The sequence below is a fragment of the Nerophis lumbriciformis genome, linkage group LG22, assembly GCF_033978685.3.
Source record: "Nerophis lumbriciformis linkage group LG22, RoL_Nlum_v2.1, whole genome shotgun sequence".
Lineage (NCBI taxonomy): Eukaryota > Metazoa > Chordata > Actinopteri > Syngnathiformes > Syngnathidae > Nerophis > Nerophis lumbriciformis.
Window position 1 is genome coordinate 28,623,389 of NC_084569.2, and position 23,702 is coordinate 28,647,090.

The 23,702-nt window shown below is 39.2% G+C and overlaps 1 protein-coding gene across 5 annotated transcripts in view; it reads left to right on the top strand.

Annotated features, from left to right (window-relative positions):
• Positions 1–18,829, top strand: part of LOC133615217 (choline transporter-like protein 2) — a 96,028-nt gene extending 77,199 nt beyond the window's left edge. For 4 of the 5 annotated variants that reach the window (XM_061973623.1, XM_061973624.2, XM_061973622.1 and 1 more), the window contains exons 21-22: positions 1,415–1,499; positions 5,663–6,331. In XM_061973623.1, coding sequence (XP_061829607.1) covers positions 1,415–1,499; positions 5,663–5,913 — 336 coding nt within the window. In that variant the 3' untranslated portion in view covers positions 5,914–6,331. Of the gene's footprint in view, positions 1–1,414; positions 1,500–5,662; positions 6,332–18,253 lie in introns of those variants that run through there. The other variant, XM_061973625.1, reaches the window with a different exon arrangement.
• Positions 18,830–23,702: the final 4,873 nt, after the last annotated feature.

Genomic DNA, 23,702 nt, shown 5'->3' on the forward strand with positions numbered 1-23,702 from the left:
CCCTGCTATAACATGTTGATAAAAATATAACATATACATAATAAAAATCAACTACAGGCTTCCCAAATGCTGTAATAAATTAAGCATGATGAGTTGAGCATATGTCAGCATGTAGCCCCACATGCCACATGCTGACATATGCTCAACTCATCATGCTTAATTTACAGTATTACAGCATTTGGGAAGCATGTAGTTGACATGTAATTTTTTTTGACTTAGTAAATATTGACTTACTAAGACAAAATAATGACATACTTAGTATCTCAGGTAACTAGGACTATTTTGTGTTTTGTTTTTACTTTACGGTAATAATATCGAGATATATATCATATATTGCCATCCAGCATACGGAGCGGAAAACACAACCAAAAATTGTTGTGACTTCACCGCAGTCTGTAGTCTATTGCCCCCCCAGGTTGTGGTAGCAGCGATGAGATGGAGATGTGATGGCGACAGGCCAAATTACACTGTTCCTTACACCCACCCAGCCCCATCCCCATCCGTCCGCCTGTCCCCAGTCAATTAGTGTGTGAGTAATATATATATTATACATATATATTTTTTAACCCGAGTCAAAAAGTTTGGGGACCCCTGCTCTAAAGACCGACTGCACAGTAACTGTCTTCACAATAAAGCCCTGCTTCATCCTGCCTGTGCTAACAAAATAAGAGTCTCAGAAAGCTAGCGCGCACAAGCTCGAAAGCTGCGGAGTTTGCCGCCAATGTATTTCTTGTAAAGTGTATAAAAAGGAGTATGGAAGCTGGACAAATAAGATGGCAAAAAGGAACCACTTTCATGTGGTATTGGACAGAAAGTAAGACTTTTCTTCTCCTCCATTTGAAAATGTGGACTTTATCATCACTACTGTCTGATTCCAATCAATGCAAATCATCAGAATTAGGTAATACACCAACTTATATTCTTGTCTTCATGAAAGAAAGGAATCTATATGTGTTAAACATGCTTGTATTATCATTAAACACATTTAACTTGCTAACAAAAACATCTTTCATAAATAAATTAATATAAATTACATACATGAATGAGGTAGATCCCCTCCACTTGGTCAATTGAAAAGTAGCTGGCCTGCAGAAAAAGTGCTCCGCAGCAATCCGTTGAGTTTTGTGGACTCTTACTAAGATAGCAAACTGGACAAAATAAAGAAAAGGGACACCTGCTGGAGTTTTTTCAAACCGAAAAGTGCGCACATAGCGGGGTTCGTACAATGGAGGTTCCACTGTATTTTAATCATTTGGGCCAACGTAGCGTTACACACAGTTTGAACAGTAACACTGTGTTTGGAAATTTAAATAATTAATTCTTTGGCCCATCACTAGATGGAGCCTGTGTACCACTGGTTTGGAAAACAACTTGCTCATTATGGTATGTCACGTGCTTGTGTGGTCCTCTCTAGACCGTGGTGGTGGGCTCCTACCTCATTGCCCATGGATTCTTCAGTGTGTACGCCATGTGTGTGGACACGCTCTTCCTCTGCTTCTGTAAGTACAACTCCCCCTCCTCACCTTTCAACATCCATGTCTTGCACAGTTTTTAGCGCAGACCTGCCAACATGCGTGCATTTCTCCTACTCGATGCCTTTTGACCCGTTTTATACGCTCCGCTGCTCTCCAGGTATGCATTTTGCCGGCTTCAAGTTCAGTCTCTGAAACTAGGATACGTAACACGCACCTCCCAACTGGTTAAAGGCTGGGATTGGGCAGTTGTAGAACATACACAACAGCCCCCTCCCCTTTTAGAATGCCTAATAAATCCCCTTTAGGAATGCCAAATAAATGAGTTGGAATCATTAGTTCCAGCTGCAATAACACTTTCCTTCTATCTTTAATTGCCCATTGTTCATAACATTTATTCAAGGTTGTAGGAAAGCCTAATACATAAATTGGAATGATTAGTTCCAGCTGAAATAACACTTCCCTTCTATCTGTAATTGCCCTTTGTTCATAGCATTTCTTCAATGTTGTAGGGATGCCTAATAAATGAGTTGGAATGATTAGTTCCAGCTGCAATAACACTTCCCTTCTGTCTTTAATTGCCCTTTGTTCATAGCATTTCTTCAATGTTGTAGGGATGCCTAATACATGAGTTGGAATGATTAGTTCCAGCTGCAATAACACTTCCCTTCTATCTTTAATTGCCCTTTGTCCATAGCATTTCTTCAATGTTGCAGGGATGCCTAATAAATGAGTTGGAATGATTAGTTCCAGCTGCAATAACACTTCCCTTTGATGTTTAATTACCCTTTGGTCATAGCATTTCTTCAATGTTGCAGGAATGCCTAATGAGTTGGAATGATTAGTTCCAGCTGCAATAACATTTCCCTTTCATCTTTAATTGCCCTTTGTTCATAACATTTCTTCAAGGTTGTAGGAATGCCTAATAAATGAGTTGGAATGATTAGTTCCAGCTGCAATAACACTACCCTTCTATCAGTAATTGCCCTTTGTTCATAGCATTTCTTTAGTGTTGCAGGAATGCCTAATGAGTCAGAATTAGTTCCAGCTGCAATAACACTTCCCTTCTATCTTTAATTGCCCTTTGTTCATAGCATTCATTCAAAGTTGTAGGAATGCTTAATAAATGAGTTGAAATGATTAGTTCCAGCTGCAATAACACTTCCCTTCGATCTTTAATTGCCCTTTGTTCATAGCATTTCTTCAATGTTGTAGGAATGCCTAATGAGTTGGAATGATTAGTCCCAGCTGCAATAACACTTCCCTTCTATCTTTAATTGCCCTCTGTTCATAGCATTTCTTCAATGTTGTAGGAATGCCTAATAAATGAGTATCTTTAATTGCACTTTGTTCATAACATTTCTTCAGGGTTGTAGGAATGCCTAATAAAAGAGTTGGAATGATTAGTTCCAGCTGCAATAACAATTCCCTTCTATCTTTAATTGCCCTTTGTTCATAACATTTCTTCAAGGTTGGCAGGTCTTTCAGTAACAACTTTGCTTATGGTGTTGGGCGGCTGCTAAGTCTAAACAGCATGATAATGAAACTACCATTTTAAAGATTAACTCAGGGGTGTCCAAACTTTTTCCACTGAGGGCCGCACACTGAAAAATCAAAAGCATGCGGGGGCCGTTTTGATAGGTTTCATTTTCAAAACCACATATACATTTTCTTACCTTTTTGGGCTCCCCTCAACGTTGGTCCCAGGGACCCAAAACGGTCTGTCATAAAAATGTTAAAAAATATTAATTTTTTTTTTTATTCAGCGCCTATATCTCAAGATCAACTTCAAGTCTGTATCACGGGTTTTTTTTCTTTAATATTTTAAGCGTTTCTGTCAGAACTGTTTTATGGCAAAAACATAATATATGCAATATATTTTCTCCAAAAATTCCTAATTGGAATATGTGTTGTGAAGTAATTGCAGCCCTAAATAGGTCATAATTCATAACATCATTTTGATTATTATTTTTTTTAGCAATGCCAGTTTAAAAAAGTCCCATTCAAATTCTTAGTGCTCCATAAGGGTCCCACTCATAAAGAGTGTTATAGATCTGAGCTTGATCTAGAGCAGTGTTTCTTAACCATACCACCATTGTTGTGGTATGGTTAATATGCACTTTTCCACCACTTGTGGCAGTAATGACATCAAATCAAACAGATGAAGTCTGGCGCTAAAGTCGTTGGAAGTGTATGTGCAAAAATTATGACTAAAGTGGTGTAGCTGAATTTTAATTTGCACGTAACTTTTATTGAAAGTTTATTCAATTTATTTTAGCACTGCGTAATTGTATGCACATGTATTTTGACCTAAACCTTGATACAATTTAGTGTGATTAACACAGGCTTTCATATCATTTGACGAGGTTTATCCTGTTAAACTGCAATAGGTTAGACATACGGTAATTATTGAACATGAATAAAATAAAGATTAGTTGGTTTATTTATGTTTTTTTTGTCAATTTGTTTTAATAAACAAATTATGCAGTATTTCCCCCCCAAAGTGGAATTTTTAATATGAGGTCATCGGAGCTATGAAGAGGTCATTGATTTTGATTCATTATTATTTTTTGAGCAATTATAGCCTTTTACAAAAACTGCCCGTATGGCAGCTTTGTGTTACTACAGCAGTGGTTCTTGACCTTGTTGGAGGTACCGAACCCCACCAGTTTCATATGCGCATTCACCGAACCCTTCTTCAGTGAAAAATATATATATATATTTTTTTTTTCAAATTCAAGACAAAGTTATGTTTTTTTTACCGGTGCACAAAATGAACCAATATCACCTTGTCAAAGAACAAAACCAACACAGTGCATGAACTCACAACAAATTACACACCTGCAAATCAGTCTGACTTCTGCTGTTGCCGTATCCATAATAGACTTAGACTTAGACCAGTGGTTCTTAACTTTGTTGGAGGTACCGAACCCCACCAGTTTCATATGCGCATTCACCGAACCCGAACCGTAATCATAAAATGATGTTATTATATTAAAGAAATACTAATAAAGATATATTTTACAAACGGAAAGTTACAGAAATGTACATATGATCCCATGTTTACATCTCATTGTGCAACATGTGAATGTTTTGGTGGGAACTAAATGCGATATCTGAAAGGTACTTCCAAAGTAGGAACCCCACCCAGATATATAATACTAGTACACAGCTCATGATAAGTGGGCCAAAACACTTATATTAGAAAATAATCTCATGGAAATGACTGCTGTCCTTTGATTACAATAATAAAACATTGAACTTGTTATTTAGTCAAGTTTGGGACAGGTGTGACCACAGTGCATGTGCACGTCTGACGTCGCTCACATGTGCTCCACCGAATGCTCAAGGAGTTTTTGCGTTTGCTCACATGGAAAATTAGAAGGAACATTGTTTGGGGGTATCCACAATACGCCGACAGGGAGAAGTTTTTATTTAAAGGATGAGTCGGGCGTGTCTTGACCCTCCGCAGCAGAGGCTCCGCCGACTCACCGAACCCAGGTTAAGAACCACTGACTTAGACTTCCTTTTTATTGTCATTCAAATCTGAACTTTACAGTACAGATAAGAACACAATTTCGTTACATACACTAAAAAAAGCAATAAGGTGCATATATAAATAAATAAATAGGTTACTGTACAGATATATATATTGCATTTTTTCACATGCCTCCACGTTTATGAATGTATGTTATATTGTCTTTTTTATTCCATCGAGTTAATCCATTTTGGGGGAGTTGAGGGCATAATTTAATTATGATGCGTTCAAGAGTCAAATACTATTATATACTACTATACTACACTAATAATACGGCGATAGGGAGAAGTTTTTATTCACACGATGAGTCGGGTGTGTCTCGACCTTCGCGGCGGAGGCTCCACCGAACCCCTGAGGCCGACTCACCGAACCCCTAGGGTTAAGAACCACTGTACTACAGTCAATATTGCAACTTTTTCTCGTTAATTACGCCTAATTGTGTGTTTATTGGACACCCCTGGGTTAACCTTCTCACCTGTGTGAACTTTTTGCTTGCTTGGCTGCCTGCTGACTCTCGTCTTCTTGTCTCTTCCCTCCCTTTTCCTCACTCACCACCACGCACTTACCTCTGCTTTCATTTCCATCCTAACACTTGTGTCACCAATACTAAATGCCATCCACCCATTGACACACACACACACACACATTCAAGGTGAAGACCTGGAGCGCAACGACGGTTCAGCCTCGAAGCCTTATTACATGTGTCCGTCTCTCCGCCGGCTTCTGCTGAAGAGTGGGAGTCGAAGAGCTTCCGTGCAGGACGAAGACGACACGAGTCAGTCGCAGCAAGGCGTTAGGGAGGAGGACGTGATCCTAAATGTCCACAGTCCCGCCGCCAAGAGACGTTCTCTTGAAAAAAGACGTTCTCTTGAAAAAAGACGATCAGGTTATTCTCCAAAATAGAGAAGAGTCTCTTTTTGGGGTCTCACGGAGTGTGATGGTGCAGATCTCTCTTCTATTCAAGTTTATTCTACTGTGATCTATTCCATGAAGGTCTTCCACTGGAGATAAGACGCTAAAGTCCCCTCAAATGCGTCGTCTCCCGTTTGATTGTATCGTGTCGGAAAAGATGTTCTGTGTTCATTTATTTCCCCACTACTGGCCAGGAGCCATTTAAAGTCACAGATGTGCCTCATGCCATGATGATGATGATGATGGTCGGCATTATTGGTGCGTCCTAATCACGGTTTAATACGTACCTCGGTTGTAAGATGACTGTTTTTGTAGCAGTAGTGGAACAAAATGTACATAATTAGCCTTTGTGTTTTTTACTTTTAAAATGAAACTTCCAATAAATGACATTCTTAACCCTCTGGGGACATTTGATCGTATTATCTTCAAAGCCCCCGCAAAAAAAGTAAAATTTTTTGAAGGACGTTAAACATTTAGGATGTATGTACTGTATTTTCCGCACTATAAGGCGCACCGGATTATACGGTGCACCTTCAACGAATGGCCTATTTTAAAACTGTGTTCATATATAAGGCGCACCGCATTATAAGGCGCATAGAATAGACGCTACAGTAGAGGCTGGGGTTACGTTATGCATCCATTAGATGGAGCTGCGCTAAAGGGAATGTCAACAAAACAAATAGTGATTGTACTGACACTTCTACTTGCTGCTCTCTGTTCAACAACCCACTGTTCCAGTTTGTCCTCCAACTGTAGCTATCTCGCTTTGTTCCCTCGGAAACTCTGTTTAGTCTTCTTTACTTGGCGCAGGTCATCATGTTGCTTCCTCCACTTCCGCACCATTGATTCGTTCATGTTAAATTCTCTCGCTGCTGCTCTATTTCCGTGTTCTACTGCGTGACTGATCACCTTGAGTTTAAACTCTGCGTCGTAAGCGTGTCTCTTAATAGGAGCCATTTTTGGGTCTTTACATAAAGTTTAGGTCTCGCAGCTACGGTAAGCAGCTGCCAACTTCATTTTCCACCGTAGAAGAAGAAGCAAGGAGGAAAATTAAGTTGGCGTAGTTGCGAGACCTGTTGTGGCTCAATATTGGTCCATATATAAGGTGCACTGGACTATAAGGCGCACTGTCAGCTTTTGAGGAAATTTGAGGTTTTTAGGTGCGCCTTATAGTGCGCAAAATACTCCGTATTTTTCGGAGTATAAGTCACTCCGGAGTATAAGTCGCACCGGCCGAAAATGCAAAATAAAGAAGGAAAAAACATAAGTTGCACTGGAGTATAAGTCGCATTTTTTGGGGAAATGTATTTGATAAAACCCAACACCAAGAATAGACATTTGAAAGGCAATTTAAAATAAATAAAGAATAGTGAACAACAGGCTGAATAAGTGTACGTTAATAAGGCGCAGCCCCGGCCAAACTATGAAAAAAAACCGCGACTTATAGTCCGAAAAATACGGTACTAAATATACCGTATTTTTCTGACTAAGCTGCACTGGTGTATAAGCCACACCCACCAACTTCTTAGAGGGAAAAAAAAATGTTTCATTTATTTGCCCCACCAGTATATTAGCCACACCGGACGCCAAACATTTTTGAAGAATTTTTTTTTTTTTTCCATATTGTAGCCGCACCGGACTATAAACTACACCAGTGTATAAGCAGCAACCACAACATTTTAGAATTTATTTATTTTTCATATATTAGCTGCACCGAACTGCAAGCCGCACCAGAGGCCGGACGCACAAAATTTTAGAAGACAAAAATAAATTTAATTTTTTTTTTCACATACCGTATTTTTCGGACTATAAGTCGCCCCGGAGTATAAGTCGCACCGGCCGAAAATGCATAATAAAGAAGGAAAAAAACATATATAAGTCGCACTGGAGTATGTCTCATTTTTTGGGGAAATGTATTTGATAAAAGCCAACACCAAGAATAGACATTTGAAAGGCAATTTTAAAATAAATAAAGAATAGTGAACAACAGGCTGAATAAGTGTACGTTATATGAGGCATAAATAACCAACTGAGAACGTGCCTGGTATGTTAACGTAACATATTATGGTAAGAGTCATTCAAATAACTATAACATATAGAACATGCTATACGTTTACCAAACAATCTGTCACTCCTAATCGCTAAATCCCATGAAATCTTATACGTCTAGTCTCTTACGTGAATGAGCTAAATAATATTATTTGATATTTTACGGTAATGTGTTAATAATTTCACACATAAGTCGTTCCTGAGTATAAGGCGCAGCCCCGGCCAAACTATGAAAAAAAACTGCGACTTATAGTCCGAAAAATACGGTACTAAATATACCGTATTTTTCTGACTAAGCTGCACTGGTGTATAAGCCACACCCACCAACTTCTTAGAGGGGGGAAAAAAAGTTTCATTTATTTGCCCCACCAGTATATTAGCCACACCGGACGGCAAACATTTTTTGAAGAATTTTTTTTTTTTTCCATATTGTAGCCGCACCGGACTATAAACTACACCAGTGTATAAGCAGCAACCACAACATTTTAGAATTATTTATTTATTTATTTTTCATATATTAGCCGCACCAAAGGCCGGACGCACAAAATTTTAGAATAAAAAATAAAAATTAAAATGTTTTCGTATACCGTATTTTTCGGACTATAAGTCGCTCCGGAGTATAAGTCGCACCGGCCGAAAATGCATAATAAAGAAGGAAAAAAACATAAGTCGCACTGGAGTATAAGTCGCATTTTTTGGGGAAATGTATTTGATAAAAGCCAACACCAAGAATAGACATTTGAAAGGCAATTTAAAATAAATAAAGAATAGTGAACAACAGGCTGAATAAGTACGTTATATGAGGCATAAATAACCAACTGAGAACGGGCCTGGTATGTTAACGTAACATATTATGGTAAGAGTCATTCAAATAACTATAACATATAGAACATGCTATACGTTTACCAAACAATCTGTCACTCCTAATCGCTAAATTCCATGACATCTTATACGTCTAGTCTCTTACGTGAATGAGCTAGATAATATTATTTGATATTTTACGATAATGTGTTAATAGTTTCACACACAAGTCGCTCCTGAGTATAAGTCGCACCCCCGCCAAACTATGAAAAAAAACGCCACTTATAGTCTGAAAAATACGGTACTAAATATACCGTACCGTGGGTGTGTGTATAAGTCACACCCACCAACTTTTTAGAGGGAAGAAAAAAATGTTTTCATTTATTTGCCCTCTATATTACCCACACCGGACGGCAAAAATTTTTGAAGAAACATTTTTTTTTTTCATATTGTAGCCGCACCGGACTATAAACTACACCAGTGTATAAGCAGCAACCACAACATTTTAGAATTAGTTATTTATTTATTTTTCATACATTAGCCGCACCGAACTGCAAGCCGCACCAGAGGCCGGACGCACAAAATTTTAGAAGAAAAAAATAAATTAAAAAAAAAAGTTTCATATATAGTATTTTTCGGACTATAAGTCGCTGCGGAGTATAAGTCGCACCGGCCGAAAATGCATAATAAAGAAGGAAAAAAACATAAGTCGCACTGGAGTATAAGTCGCATTTTTTGGGGAAATGTATTTGATAAAAGCCAACACCAAGAATAGACATTTGAAAGGCAATTTAAAATAAATAAAGAATAGTGAACAACAGGCTGAATAAGTACGTTATATGAGGCATAAATAACCAACTGAGAACGGGCCTGGTATGTTAACGTAACATATTATGGTAAGAGTCATTCAAATAACTATAACATATAGAACATGCTATACGTTTACCAAACAATCTGTCACTCCTAATCGCTAAATTCCATGACATCTTATACGTCTAGTCTCTTACGTGAATGAGCTAGATAATATTATTTGATATTTTACGATAATGTGTTAATAGTTTCACACACAAGTCGCTCCTGAGTATAAGTCGCACCCCCGCCAAACTATGAAAAAAAACGCCACTTATAGTCTGAAAAATACGGTACTAAATATACCGTACCGTGGGTGTGTGTATAAGTCACACCCACCAACTTTTTAGAGGGAAGAAAAAAATGTTTTCATTTATTTGCCCTCTATATTACCCACACCGGACGGCAAAAATTTTTGAAGAAACATTTTTTTTTTTCATATTGTAGCCGCACCGGACTATAAACTACACCAGTGTATAAGCAGCAACCACAACATTTTAGAATTAGTTATTTATTTATTTTTCATACATTAGCCGCACCGAACTGCAAGCCGCACCAGAGGCCGGACGCACAAAATTTTAGAAGAAAAAAATAAATTAAAAAAAAAAGTTTCATATATAGTATTTTTCGGACTATAAGTCGCTGCGGAGTATAAGTCGCACCGGCCAAAATGCACAATAAAGAAGGAAAAAAACATATATAAGTCGCACTGGAGTATAAGTCGCATTTTTTGGGGAAATGCATTTGATAAAACCCAACACCAAGAATAGACATTTGAAAGGCAATTTAAAATAAATAAAGAATAGTGAACAACAGGCTGAATAAGTGTACGTTATATGACTCATAAATAACCAACTGAGAACGTGCCTGGTATGTTAACGTAACATATTATGGTAAGAGTCATTCAAATAACTATAACATATAGAACATGCTATACGTTTACCAAACAATCTGTCACTCCTAATTGCTAAATCCCATGAAATCTTATACGTCTAGTCTCTTACGTGAATGAGCTAAATAATATTATTTGATATTTTACGGTAATGTGTTAATAATTTCACACATAAGTCGTTCCTGAGTATAAGGCGCAGCCCCGGCCAAACTATGAAAAAAAACCGCGACTTATAGTCCGAAAAATACGGTACTAAATATACCGTATTTTTCTGACTAAGCTGCACTGGTGTATAAGCCACACCCACCAACTTCTTAGAGGGAAAAAAAAAATGTTTCATTTATTTTCCCCACCAGTATATTAGCCACACCGGACGCCAAAAATTTTTGAAGAATTTTTTTTTTTTTCCATATTGTAGCCGCACCGGACTATAAACTACACCAGTGTATAAGCAGCAACCACAACATTTTAGAATTATTTATTTATTTATTTTTCATATATTAGCCGCACCAAAGGCCGGACGCACAAAATTTTAGAATAAAAAATTAAAATTAAAATGTTTCCGTATACCATATTTTTCGGACTATAAGTCGCTACGGAGTATAAGTCGCACCGGCCGAAAATGCACAATAAAGAAGGAAAAAAACATATATAAGTCGCACTGGAGTATAAGTCGCATTTTTTGGGGAAATGTATTTGATAAAAGCCAACACCAAGAATAGACATTTGAAAGGCAATTTAAAATAAATAAAGAATAGTGAACAACAGGCTGAATAAGTGTACGTTATATGAGGCATAACCAACTGAGAACGTGCCTGGTATGTTAACGTAACATATTATGGTAAGAGTCATTCAAATAACTATAACATATAGAACATGCTATACGTTTACCAAACAATCTGTCACTCCTAATCGCTAAATCCCATGAAATCTTATACGTCTAGTCTCTTACATGAATGAGCTAGATAATATTATTTGATATTTTACGATAATGTGTTAATAGTTTCACACATAAGTCGCTCCTGAGTATAAGTCGCACTCCCGGCCAAACTATGAAAAAAAACGCGACTTATAGTCCGAAAAATACGGTATATGTTTTTTTCCTTCTTTATTATGCATTTTCGGCCGGTGCGACTCATACTCCGGAGCGATTTATAATCCGAAAAATACGGTAATGTCATTATTTTGTTAGTGATTCATCACGTGTTAACTCGTTACATTTGAAAATATTTCAAAAAAAACATTACCGTGCTTGTTTAGTAATTTTCTTTAGGGCTGATGTTTGAGACATTTTAAATTTAAAACCTAAAGGACGTTATGTCCTGTTTGGCTTTTGAGTATTTCCTAAAAACTGCCTGTGTATTGTACACCTGTAAAAGAAATGGTTGACATTTTAAAATCATACAAATTGTAAATGGGTTATACTGTACTTGTTTAGCATTTTTCTACTTTTAAGCTACTTAAAGGGCTTTGACACTATTTCCACATTCACTCATTCACACACGCTGATGCCATGCACGGCCCTAACCACGACCCATCAGGAGCAAGGGTGAAGTGTCTTGCTCAAGGACACAACGGACGTGACCAGGATGGCAGAAGCTGGGAATCGAACCAGTAACCCTCAAATTGCTGGCACGGCCGCTCTACCAACCGAGCCACGCCGCATAGTACATTAAAAACGATAGTGGCAGGCCGTGCGTTTCCCACCTAGGCCTTTAGTGATGTCCGACTTCAATGATTACCTCAAAATACCATCATTGATGTCACCACATGACCATTGCTGGAGAAATACTATATAGAAACACATTAACGCACTACTGGACATTGAACCACATCAACAATGTACAAAACAGGCTATTTTCTGGCGCATTTAATAATCAATAAACCCGCATCGGCAATTAAAACATCTAATGTGGTACTGTCAAAATTAAAATGGCAAAAAATAGTAAACGTGAAAAAACAAAGAAATACAATATTTGAACTCACAATTTGTAGCACCCATTCGACGTCATATAAGTCAGTGGTACCGCTCGTAGTCGCTTGTTTCGAGTGGAAGTGGCGGGCATTTCCGCATTCCATCGCCGGGAAAGCTGAGCTTGCTTCCAGGGTTGGCCGACGTCGTCTCACAAGATGTAGTTTTTCTTTAAATATCCTTAGAAATGGCCTTGCAAATATATGTCTGCCACACTGCAAAAAGTCAGTGTTCAAAAACAAGAAAAAGAAATACAAAAATTTGGGGTATTTTATTTGAACTAAGCAAAATTATCTGCCAATAGAACAAGAAAATTCGGCTTGTCAAGACTTTCCAAAACAAGTAAAATGAGCTAACCTCAATGAACCCAAAAATACCTTAAAATAAGTATATTCTCACCAATAAGAAGTGCACTTTTCTTGGTAGAAAAAAAAAGACCTTTTTGCTCTTAAATTATTCTTAAATTAAGCAAATGCTAGTGCCATTATCTTGACAATGATATGAGCTCGGCATCATGATTTTTTTTTTTCATGCTTGAAGTAAGAAATTATTACTTTAAAAAAGTAGTTTTATACTTGTGAGTGTTAATGACACAGCTTTGCATCAGTTGATATTCTAGTTTCAAGCATGTTTTACTCAATATAAGTCATCAAATCTCAGCAACAAGCTGTAATATCTTACTGAGATCATTTAGGACCAAAACCCTTAAAACAAGTAAAACACTCAACATAAAATCTGCTTAGTGAGAAGAATTATCTTATCAGACAGAAAATAAGCAAATATCACCCTTATTTGAGATATTTAATCTTACTTAGATTTCAGTTTTTGCAGTGCACCTAATCAACATTTTGTTCTCATTCTTTGTGGGTTAAAAGCGTGAGTATCTGTGATTTCTCTGCTAGCCCGGTATGGCTACGGCGCAATACTTCCTGCTAAATTACACTTGTAATTGGATACTCACTTTGGAATGACAAATGAGTTTCTAATCACAGTCTCGTTAACATCAGGCTACCTAGATAGGCTACTGTCAACAACTTATCTGATTGGCTATCGCAACTGTCTAATCAACTTTGTGTTCTCAAATGTATCCGTTAACGGGTGTGGCTCTGCTGATCTGCATAGCACCGCCGCGGCTCGAATTGGGGAGTATCCAATCACAGGTTCAAGGTGAGGCCAGCTAGAAGGCCACAACTGGTGATCTGATTGGCTATGACAATTATCTATCAACCGTATGTGCCCGCTCACTTACAGTGCAGACGTTGTTGATTCTGAAGGTTAAGGGCATATTTGGTACAGCATGGCAACATAAGCTAGCTGACTTCTGATTGGAAACAAACTAAAACTAAAAACAACAGCGCTGGAAGGAGCATAATATGACATGAAGAGAATGTGAATACTTTGATATTTAGGGAAAGTAAATTAAAATATGCTTTTATCTTTAATAACCAGTGGTTCTTAACCTTGTTGGAGGTACCGAACCCCACCAGTTTCATATGCGCATTCACCGAACCCTTCTTTAGTGAAAAATAAAATGTATTTTTCTTAATTTAATCTTAATTTTTAAATATTAATCATGAAATTATGTTTTTATATTAAAGAAATACTAAAATATATTTTTTTACAAAGTTACAGGAATGATCCCATGTTTACATCTCATTGTGCAACAAGTGAATGTTTTAGTGGAACCTATTTCATTGTGTAACAAGTGAATGTTTTAGTGGGACCTAAATGCGATATCTGAAAGGGGTACAAATTATTCCAAAGCAGGACCCCCCCACCTAGTACACAGCTCATGAAAACAATATTTTTGTTATTGTCATTGTAAGTGGGCCAAATATTATATAGTAGAAAATAATCTCATGGAAATGACTGTTGTCATTTGATTATTATAATAAAACATTTAACTTATTTAGTCAGGTTTGGGACAGGTGTGCTGCTGGTGTGGCCACAGTGCATGTGCACGTCTGACGTCGCTCACATGTGCTCCACTGAATACTTAAGGAGTTTTTGCGTTTGCTCAAGCGTATGGAAAATTAGAGGGAAAATTTTTGGGGGGTATGCATAATACGGCGATAGAGAAGTTTTTTTTCTTACTTTCATAGTTCTTTTTATTGATTTCACATTCATATTAACAACATATTCAAACCCTCTTCATCCCCTACCCCTGCTGTCACTCAAAACAAAAACAAAAAACAAAAGTAAGAGTACAAAAGTACCCGGAGTAAAAATACATTTTTTTTACACGATGATTCAGGTGTGTCTTAACCTCCGCGGCGGAGGCTCCGTCGAACCCCTGAGGCCGACTCACCGTACCCCTAGGGTTCGATCGAACCCAGGTTAAGAACCAGTGTGTTAGACCAACAGAGTTAGTTGGGAAAAAAAGACCAATGTCTGACCTTGCACAGCTGAGTTATTCAAGTTTCGTGTTTAGAGAGTCTCCAAAGCTCTGCCCACATGGCGCCATTGGATTTGATCATCAACATGTAGCCATGATCAAACATCAACTTAAACCTTCATGTAAGTTAAAGACAGCCGATCATCTGAAGTGAAGTAATGACCGTTTGATGGCGTGGAAGAGTTTTCATCGCCAGGCTCCGTCCAATTGGAGTAGGTATGGACTGTTTACTTTGTCTATTTCTGCTCCTCACATTCATCCTGCAGGGCAGACGATTCGATGTTATCCAAAGTCACAAAGTGTCCACAGTTCTGCCCGCATCCTCCAATCATTTGTGGCAGCTTTAGGGTGCTTTTGAACGGCTGCCAGCCTCTTCCAATTTGTCAACAAAGCAGAGCAAGGCTGACTCCAATCAGCAGATGTCCAGTTGTCATAATTCCAAATAGGCAGATCGACTGAAAGGGTCGCCGGGCACGCGGCACTCCTCTTCTCCCAAGAGTCCGTCGTGTGTCCAGCAACAACCGCTCCGTCCAGACAGGCAGGTTCCCCCAAACCCGAGATCTTGTCAATTCCGTTGAGAGGTCAGTTGATCAATTCCGTTGTTTAGGTTTGAGAGAGCAGTGCAAAAAGAGGCTAAGACAAGACAAAGAAGCAAGCAGGAGAGGAAAAGGGACCGTCCACCCACACTGGTATAAATGTTAGGGGTTTACAAAAGAATTGCTATACCTACTTGTAACAATTCTTAATCGATAAAAAAATATATATATAAATAAAGATGTAAAAAAAAAAAATAGCGGCAGCCTATGCTGTATGTTATGTTGTTATACAAGTTAGACGGAAAGTGTTCATTTAGCTGCTGTGCAACAATTGTTTCGAGGATTTTAGAGATAAAGGGGAGCTGTTACACTGGCCGGTAGTTCAGGAGGAGGTTGTGGTTGTGTGTATTTTATTTGCAAATAGCACAACCTTTAATTTAGTTGTTCATGTCTTTTTCTTCTTCTGTAAACCCCTAATAATTATCATACTGTGTGTGTGTGTGTGTGTGTGTGTGTGTGTGTGTGTGTGTGTGTGTGTGTGTGTGTGTGTGTGTGTGTGTGTGTGTGTGTGTGTGTGTGTGTGTGTGTGTGTGTGTGTGTGTGTGTGTGTGTGTGTGTGTGTGTGTGTGTGTGTGTGTGTGTGTGTGTACAAACCCCGTTTCCATATGAGTTGGGAAATTGTGTTAGATGTAAATATAAACGGAATACAATGATTTGCAAATCCTTTTCAACCCATATTCAATTGAATGCACGACAAAGACAAGATATTTATCATAAACTTAATTTTTTTTTTGCAAATAATAATTAACTTAGAATTTCATGGCTGTAACACGTGCCAAAGTAGTTGGGAAAGGGCATGTTCACCACTGTGTTACATGGCCTTTCCTTTTAACAACACTCAGTAAACATTTGGGAACTGAGGAGACACATTTTTTAAGCATCTCAGGTGGAATTCTTTCCCATTCTTGCTTGATGTACAGCTTAAGTTGTTCAACAGTCCGTGGGTCTCCGTTGTGGTATTTTAGGCTTCATAATGCGCCACACATTTTCAATGGGAGACAGGTCTGGACTACAGGCAGGCCAGTCTAGTACCCGCACTCTTTTACTATGAAGCCACGTTGATGTAACACGTGGCTTGGCATTGTCTTGCTGAAATAAGCAGGGGCGTCCATGGTAACGTTGCTTGGATGGGAACATATGTTGCTCCAAAACCTGTATGTACCTTTCAGCATTAATGGCGCCTTCACAGATATGTAAGTTACCCATGTCTTGGGCACTAATACACCCCCATACCATCACAGATGCTGGCTTTTCAACTTTGCGCCTATAACAATCCGGATGGTTCTTTTCCTCTTTGGTCCGGAGGACACGACGTCCACAGTTTCCAAAAACAATTTGAAATGTGGACTCGTCAGACCACAGAACACTTTTCCACTTTGTATCAGTCCATCTTAGATGAGCTCAGGCCCAGCAAAGCCGACGGCGTTTCTGGGTGGTGTTGATAAACGGTTTTCGCCTTGCATAGGAGAGTTTTAACTTGCACTTACAGATGTAGCGACCAACTGTAGTTACTGACAGTGGGTTTCTGAAGTGTTCCTGAGCCCATGTGGTGATATCCTTTACACACTGATGTCGCTTGTTGATGCAGTACAGCCTGAGGGATCGAAGGTCACGGGCTTAACTGCTTACGTGCAGTGATTTCTCCAGATTCTCTGAACCCTTTGATGATATTACGTAACGTAGATGGTGAAATCCCTAAATTCCTTGCAACAGCTGGTTGAGAACGTTTTTTCTTAAACTGTTCAACAATTTGCTCACGCATTTGTTGACAAAGTGGTGACCCTCGCCACATCCTTGTTTGTGAATGACTGAGCATTTCATGGAATCTACTTTTATACCCAATCATGGCACCCACCTGTTCCCAATTTGCCTGTTCACCTGGGGGATGTTCCAAATAAGTGTTTGATGACCATTCCTCAACTTTATCAGTATTTATTGCCACCTTTCCCAACTTCTTTGTCACGTGTTGCTGGCATCAAATTCTAAAGTTAATGATTTGCAAAAAAAAAAAAGTTTGTCAGTTTGAACATCAAATATGTTGTCTTTGTAGCATATTCAACTGACTATGGGTTGAAAATGATTTGCAAATCATTGTATTCTGCGTGGGTTCCCTCCGGGTACTCCGGCTTCCTCCCACCTCCAAAGACATGCACCTGGGGATAAGTTGATTGGCAACACTAAATTGGCCCTAGTATGTGAATGTGAGTGTGAATGTTGTCTGTCTATCTGTGTTGGCCCTGCGATGAGGTGGCGACTTGTCCAGGGTGTACCCCGCCTTGCGCCCGATTGTAGCTGAGATAGGCTCCAGCGCCCCCCGCGACCCCAAAGGAAATAAGCGGTAGAAAATGGATGGATGGATGGATGTATTCTGTTTATATTTACATCTAACACAATTTCCCAACTCATATGGAAACGGGGTTTGTATATATGTGTATATGTATGTATGTATGTATGTATATATAATGTATATATAACGTTATGTATAGAAATGTGTATATATACGCATGTGTGTATATATGTCTAAAAAGACAAATTTGATTAGTACCAATTATGAACATTGAATTGCCTTAAAATGTGCTCCAGTATTTACTGAACATTAACAGTTAGAACCATTTTAAGAACTTCCTAATGTACTTAGTCCAATAAAGCAGAATTATTGATGAGTCAAATCCATTGTTGTGGTTTTGCACAATGGTTTGTTCCGACTCCAGTCCTTGAACATTCAGACAATGTGCGTGAGCATCATGACGTGCACTGACGTATTCGTCTCGTTCCAGTGGAGGATCTGGAGAGGAACGACGGCAGTCCGGAGCGGCCATACCTCATGCCCGAGAGCCTCCGCAAAGTCCTGAACAAGAAGAACAAGAACCCTCCGGCTCAGTAGAGCGCTGCCTCTGTGCTGGCAGCCATAACGAGGTTAAGGATGGCGGCCAGAGAAGAACCTCAAAACCAAACCATCCTAAACCCTTTTGTGCTTCTCACTGAGTGTGAAAAGGGTCTACGTTCAGGTCAGAGACATATCAAATATTTAATATAAAGCTTTTAAAACCTGGAAGTGTACATTTGCAATGCAGTAAACCTTTTTTTTTGGTTTTTGAATAAGCACCAGCATTTAATATTGTCATATTTAAGGTACATGAAGGTAAGCCTAACTAATGTAGTGTAGCTTTTTTAAATGTATATTTTATACATATATAAATATATAAAGATAATTATATCTTTGTTCACCAAAGCCATTGTACCGCCTCCTAGAGGTTGTGTACACACTGCATGTTTTTGTTGTTGTTATTCTTTTTAAAAGTCTTTTTTGATGCCTGTTAATGTTTTTGGAATAAAAGTCAATCTGTTTTCTACTTGGTCGTGATTTGGTTTTATTCTGGCGGACCAGCGGCCGAGTCTGGCCCGGGAATGAGACCGAACCGGTCCCCGGAGTTGAGTCCAGAACTTGGGAGACCAAACCATCCATCCATCTTCTTCCGCTTATCCGAGGTCGGGTCGTGGGGGCAGCAGCCTAAGCAGGGAAGCCCAGACTTCCCTCTCCCGAGCCACTTCGTCCAGCTCCTCCCGGGGTATCCCGAGGCGTTCCCAGGCCAGCCGGGAGAGATAGTCTTCCCAACGTGTCCTGGGTCTTCCCCGTGGCCTCCTACTGGTCGGACGTGCCCTAAACACCTCCCTAGGGAGGCGTTCGGGTGGCATCCTTACCAGATGCTTGAACCACCTCATCTGGCTCCTCTCGATGTGGAGGAGCAGCGGTTTTACTTTGAGCTCCTCCCGGATGACAGAGCTTCTCACCCTATCTCTAAGGGAGAGGCCTGCCACCCGTCGGAGGAAACTCATTTCGGCCGCTTGTACCCGTGATCTTGTCCTTTCGGTCATGACCCAAAGCTCATGACCATAGGTGAGGATGGGAACGTAGATCGACCGGTAAATCGAGAGCTTTGCCTTCCGGCTCAGCTCCTTCTTCACCACAACGGATCGATACAGACCAAACAATGTTGCAGCAAATTCCCTATGAAGAACAGAGTGCTCCTGTTGTACAGAGGAGTGTTTTCTTAACCATAGGGCCCATCGTTGGGCCGTGAGCGCCTCCTCGAGGGCCGCCAAAAATATGTCAGCTGTGGTCCGCATGGGCCGCAGCCGTCCTGACTTGTAATACACTTCTCCACCTCTTGTGGCAGTAATGTCAACCAAACTAAACAGAACAAGTCTGGAGCTAAAAGTCATAGAGAAGTTTCTTAAGCGCAAGAATTATGACTAAAGTGTCTGTATTTTCAGATTTTTAAGAAACTTTATTTCGAATTTATGTTTAGCGCTGTAATTGTATGCACATTTATTTTTCAACAGTTTCTATGAATCTTTTCTTTTGCAGTATATATATGATTATTTCTGTAATCAGCCTGACCTAAGCCTTGCTAGTATTTATTAACACATGCTTTCTTCTAATTTGACATGGTTTATCCTGTGAAACTAAGTAGATTAGATATAATTATTGAATATGATTAAAAGCAAGAGTAAGACTACTAATTCAGTGGTAATATTTGAGTGGGCCCCTCTGTAGAAATAAAAAAACCTTAAAGGGAAACTGCACCTTTTTTTTTTTAGGAATTTTGCCTATTGTTCACAATCATTATGAAAGACAAGATCACACACAGGATTTTAAAGATGATAAAAAAAATGCTTGAAATATGCGGCTAATGAGAGTCAGTGTTTCATCCATCCATCCATTTTGTACCGCTTGTCCCTGTCGGGGTCGCGGGGGTGCTGGAACCTATCTCAGCTGCCTTCAAAACCCTCCGTCAATGTTTTATATACACACTGCAAGTATATATATAATGTAGTAACAGACACTTTCATAACAATATGTAATATGTACAATATACACACTGCAAGTATATACATAATGTAGTAACAGACACCTTCATAACAATATGTAATATGTACAATATACCAGTGACGTGCAGTCACTAGAGGCAGGTGAGATGGGGCCTCACCTGCCATCTTGGAAAGAAAAAAAATGTAAAAAGAAAAAATTATTAAATTGTTATATGTATCCAGTGATTATACTAAAAAAATATTTTCCATTTAACTTCACCAGTTTTAGATTATTTTTATTTAAAATCGCTAAATTTTCACATTTGCCGTTCAAATACTGAGAAGAGACGGTGCGGTGAACTGCAGCCAGTTGAGGCACGTCACTGCGTTGTGCCTCACCATGGATTGCGGACTCGGCTAACTGATGGCCTGCTGTGCAGTGAGACCGTATTGCTATATGAACTATATTATACATTTCCATAGTTTAGTTAGCTGAGGTATATAATGTACGTGTATTTTGTCAACAACTGTATGTGTGTAACGTATTTCTTGTGCTGAGCGATCATAAAACGGCTGCAAAAGACGCACTGGCTGAGGCTCGCAGTAATCCCGCCTCCTGCACCCCCGCCGTAGAATGCAACCCCTGACGGGAGTGTTATATCAACTAAAGCCCACACTTAAACTTTCCACGTGCAAGATTGAATCTATTTAAAAAAGTTATTTCATAAGAAGCCAAAAAGTGCAAAAACAATAATGTTCGTGTTGGAGGAGTTGTGAATGACTGCAGGGCCACAACATTAGGTACACCTGCAGACTGCAGGTGTACCTAATTCACAACTCCTCCAACACGAACATTATTGTTTTTGCACTTTTTGGCTTCTTATTAAATAACTTGTGTAACCTATTTTTATGGGCTTTCCTCTTTGTGATGTTAAGTTCCTGTTATGCGCTGTTATACAGTATATGCCTTGAGCTCTTATTTTGAAGGCGCTAAGAGCGGAAGTGATGACACGTTGGAGTGGAGCGGAGGTTTTTGAAAGATGGTAAATAAAGTGGTCCTCGTGTAAACTGGAGCCTCCGTGTTTATTTTGTAGTTTCATACAGTATAGGCGACATTTATAAACCCTCGGTTACACTTTTTTAAATAGATTCAATCTTGCACGTGGAAAGTTTAAGTGAGGGCTTTAGTTGATATAACACTCGCGTCAGGGGGTGTATTAATCCAGCACAACAGCAGCGCATGGACTTAATTTATAAGTAAAGGTAAGACCATAATAACGTTTTTCTTATTAAATGTGCTTTTTTGTGTGCTACAGTTTGTATGTGTAAAGTTAAAGTTAAGTTAAAGTACCAATGATTGTCACACACACACTAGGTGTAATGAAATGTGTCCTCGGCATTTGACCCATCCCCTTGATCACCCCCTGGGAGGTGAGGGAAGCAGTGGGCAGCAGCGGCGCCGCGCCCGGGAATTATTTTTGGTGATTTAACCCCCAATTCCAACCCTTGATGCTGAGTGCCAAGCAGGGAAGAATGCTGGTATGAGCTTTTAAACATAATCCGTTAACTGCTGCCAATCAAATGGTGAATAAGATACTCTTTAGGGTTCACATGTTTGTAAATCTGACTGTGATGAAGTCAGTTCCTCACCAGCCATGAACCTTACAGCACGTCACTGCAATATACACACTGCAAGTATATATATAATGTAGTAACAGACACCTTCATAACAATATGTGATATTAACGATATACACAGTGCAAGTATACAGGTAAAAGCCAGTAAATTAGAATATTTTGAAAAACTTGATTTATTTCAGTAATTGCATTCAAAAGGTGTAACTTGTACATTATATTTATTCATTGCACACAGACTGATGCATTCAAATGTATATTTCATTTAATTTTAATGATTTGAAGTGGCAACAAATGAAAATCCAAAATTCCGTGTGTCACAAAATTAGAATATTACTTAAGGCTAATACAAAAAAGGGATTTTTAGAAATGTTGGCCAACTGAAAAGTATGAAAATGAAAAATATGAGCATGTACAATACTCAATACTTGTTTGGAGCTCCTTTTGCCTGAATTACTGCGTTAATGCGGCGTGGCATGGAGTCGATGAGTTTCTGGCACTGCTCAGGTGTTATGAGAGCCCAGGTTGCTCTGATAGCTTCCTTTTCACAATACCCCACAGATTTTCTATGGGGCTAAGGTCAGGGGAGTTGGCGGGCCAATTTAGAACAGAAATACCATGGTCCGTAAACCAGGCACGGGTAGATTTTGCGCTGTGTGCAGGCGCCAAGTCCTGTTGGAACTTGAAATCTCCATCTCCATAGAGCAGGTCAGCAGCAGGAAGCATGAAGTGCTCTAAAACTTGCTGGTAGACGGCTGCGTTGACCCTGGATCTCAGGAAACAGAGTGGACCGACACCAGCAGATGACACGGCACCCCAAACCATCACTGATGGTGGAAACTTTACACTAGACTTCAGGCAACGTGGATCCTGTGCCTCTCCTGTCTTCCTCCAGACTCTGGGACCTCGATTTCCAAAGGAAATGCAAAATTTGCATGGTTGGGTGATGGTTTGGGGTGCCATGTCATCTGCTGGTGTCGGTCCACTCTGTTTCCTGAGATCCAGGGTCAATGCAGCCGTCTACCAGCAAGTTTTAGAGCACTTCATGCTTCCTGCTGCTGACCTGCTCTATGGAGATGGAGATTTCAAGTTCCAACAGGACTTGGCGCCTGCACACAGCGCAAAATCTACCCGTGCCTGGTTTACGGACCATGGTATTTCTGTTCTAAATTGGCCCGCCAACTCCCCTGATCTTAGCCCCATAGAAAATCTGTGGGGTATTGTGAAAAGGAAGATGCAGAATGCCAGACCCAAAAACGCAGAAGAGTTGAAGGCCACTATCAGAGCAACCTGGGCTCTCATAACACCTGAGCAGTGCCAGAAACTCATCGACTCCATGCCACGCCGCATTAACGCAGTAATTCAGGCAAAAGGAGCTCCAACCAAGTATTGAGTATTGTACATGCTCATATTTTTCATTTTCATACTTTTCAGTTGGCCAACATTTCTAAAAATCCCTTTTTTGTATTAGCCTTAAGTAATATTCTAATTTTGTGACAAACGGAATTTTGGATTTTCATTTGTTGCCACTTCAAATCATCAAAATTAAATGAAATAAACATTTGAATGCATCAGTCTGTGTGCAATGAATAAATATAATGTACAAGTTACACCTTTTGAATGCAATTACTGAAATAAATCAAGTTTTTCAAAATATTCTAATTTACTGGCTTTTACCTGTATATAATGTAGTAACAGACACCTTCATAACAATATGTAATATGTACAATATACACACTGCAAGTATATATATATAATGTACTAATAGACACCTTCATAA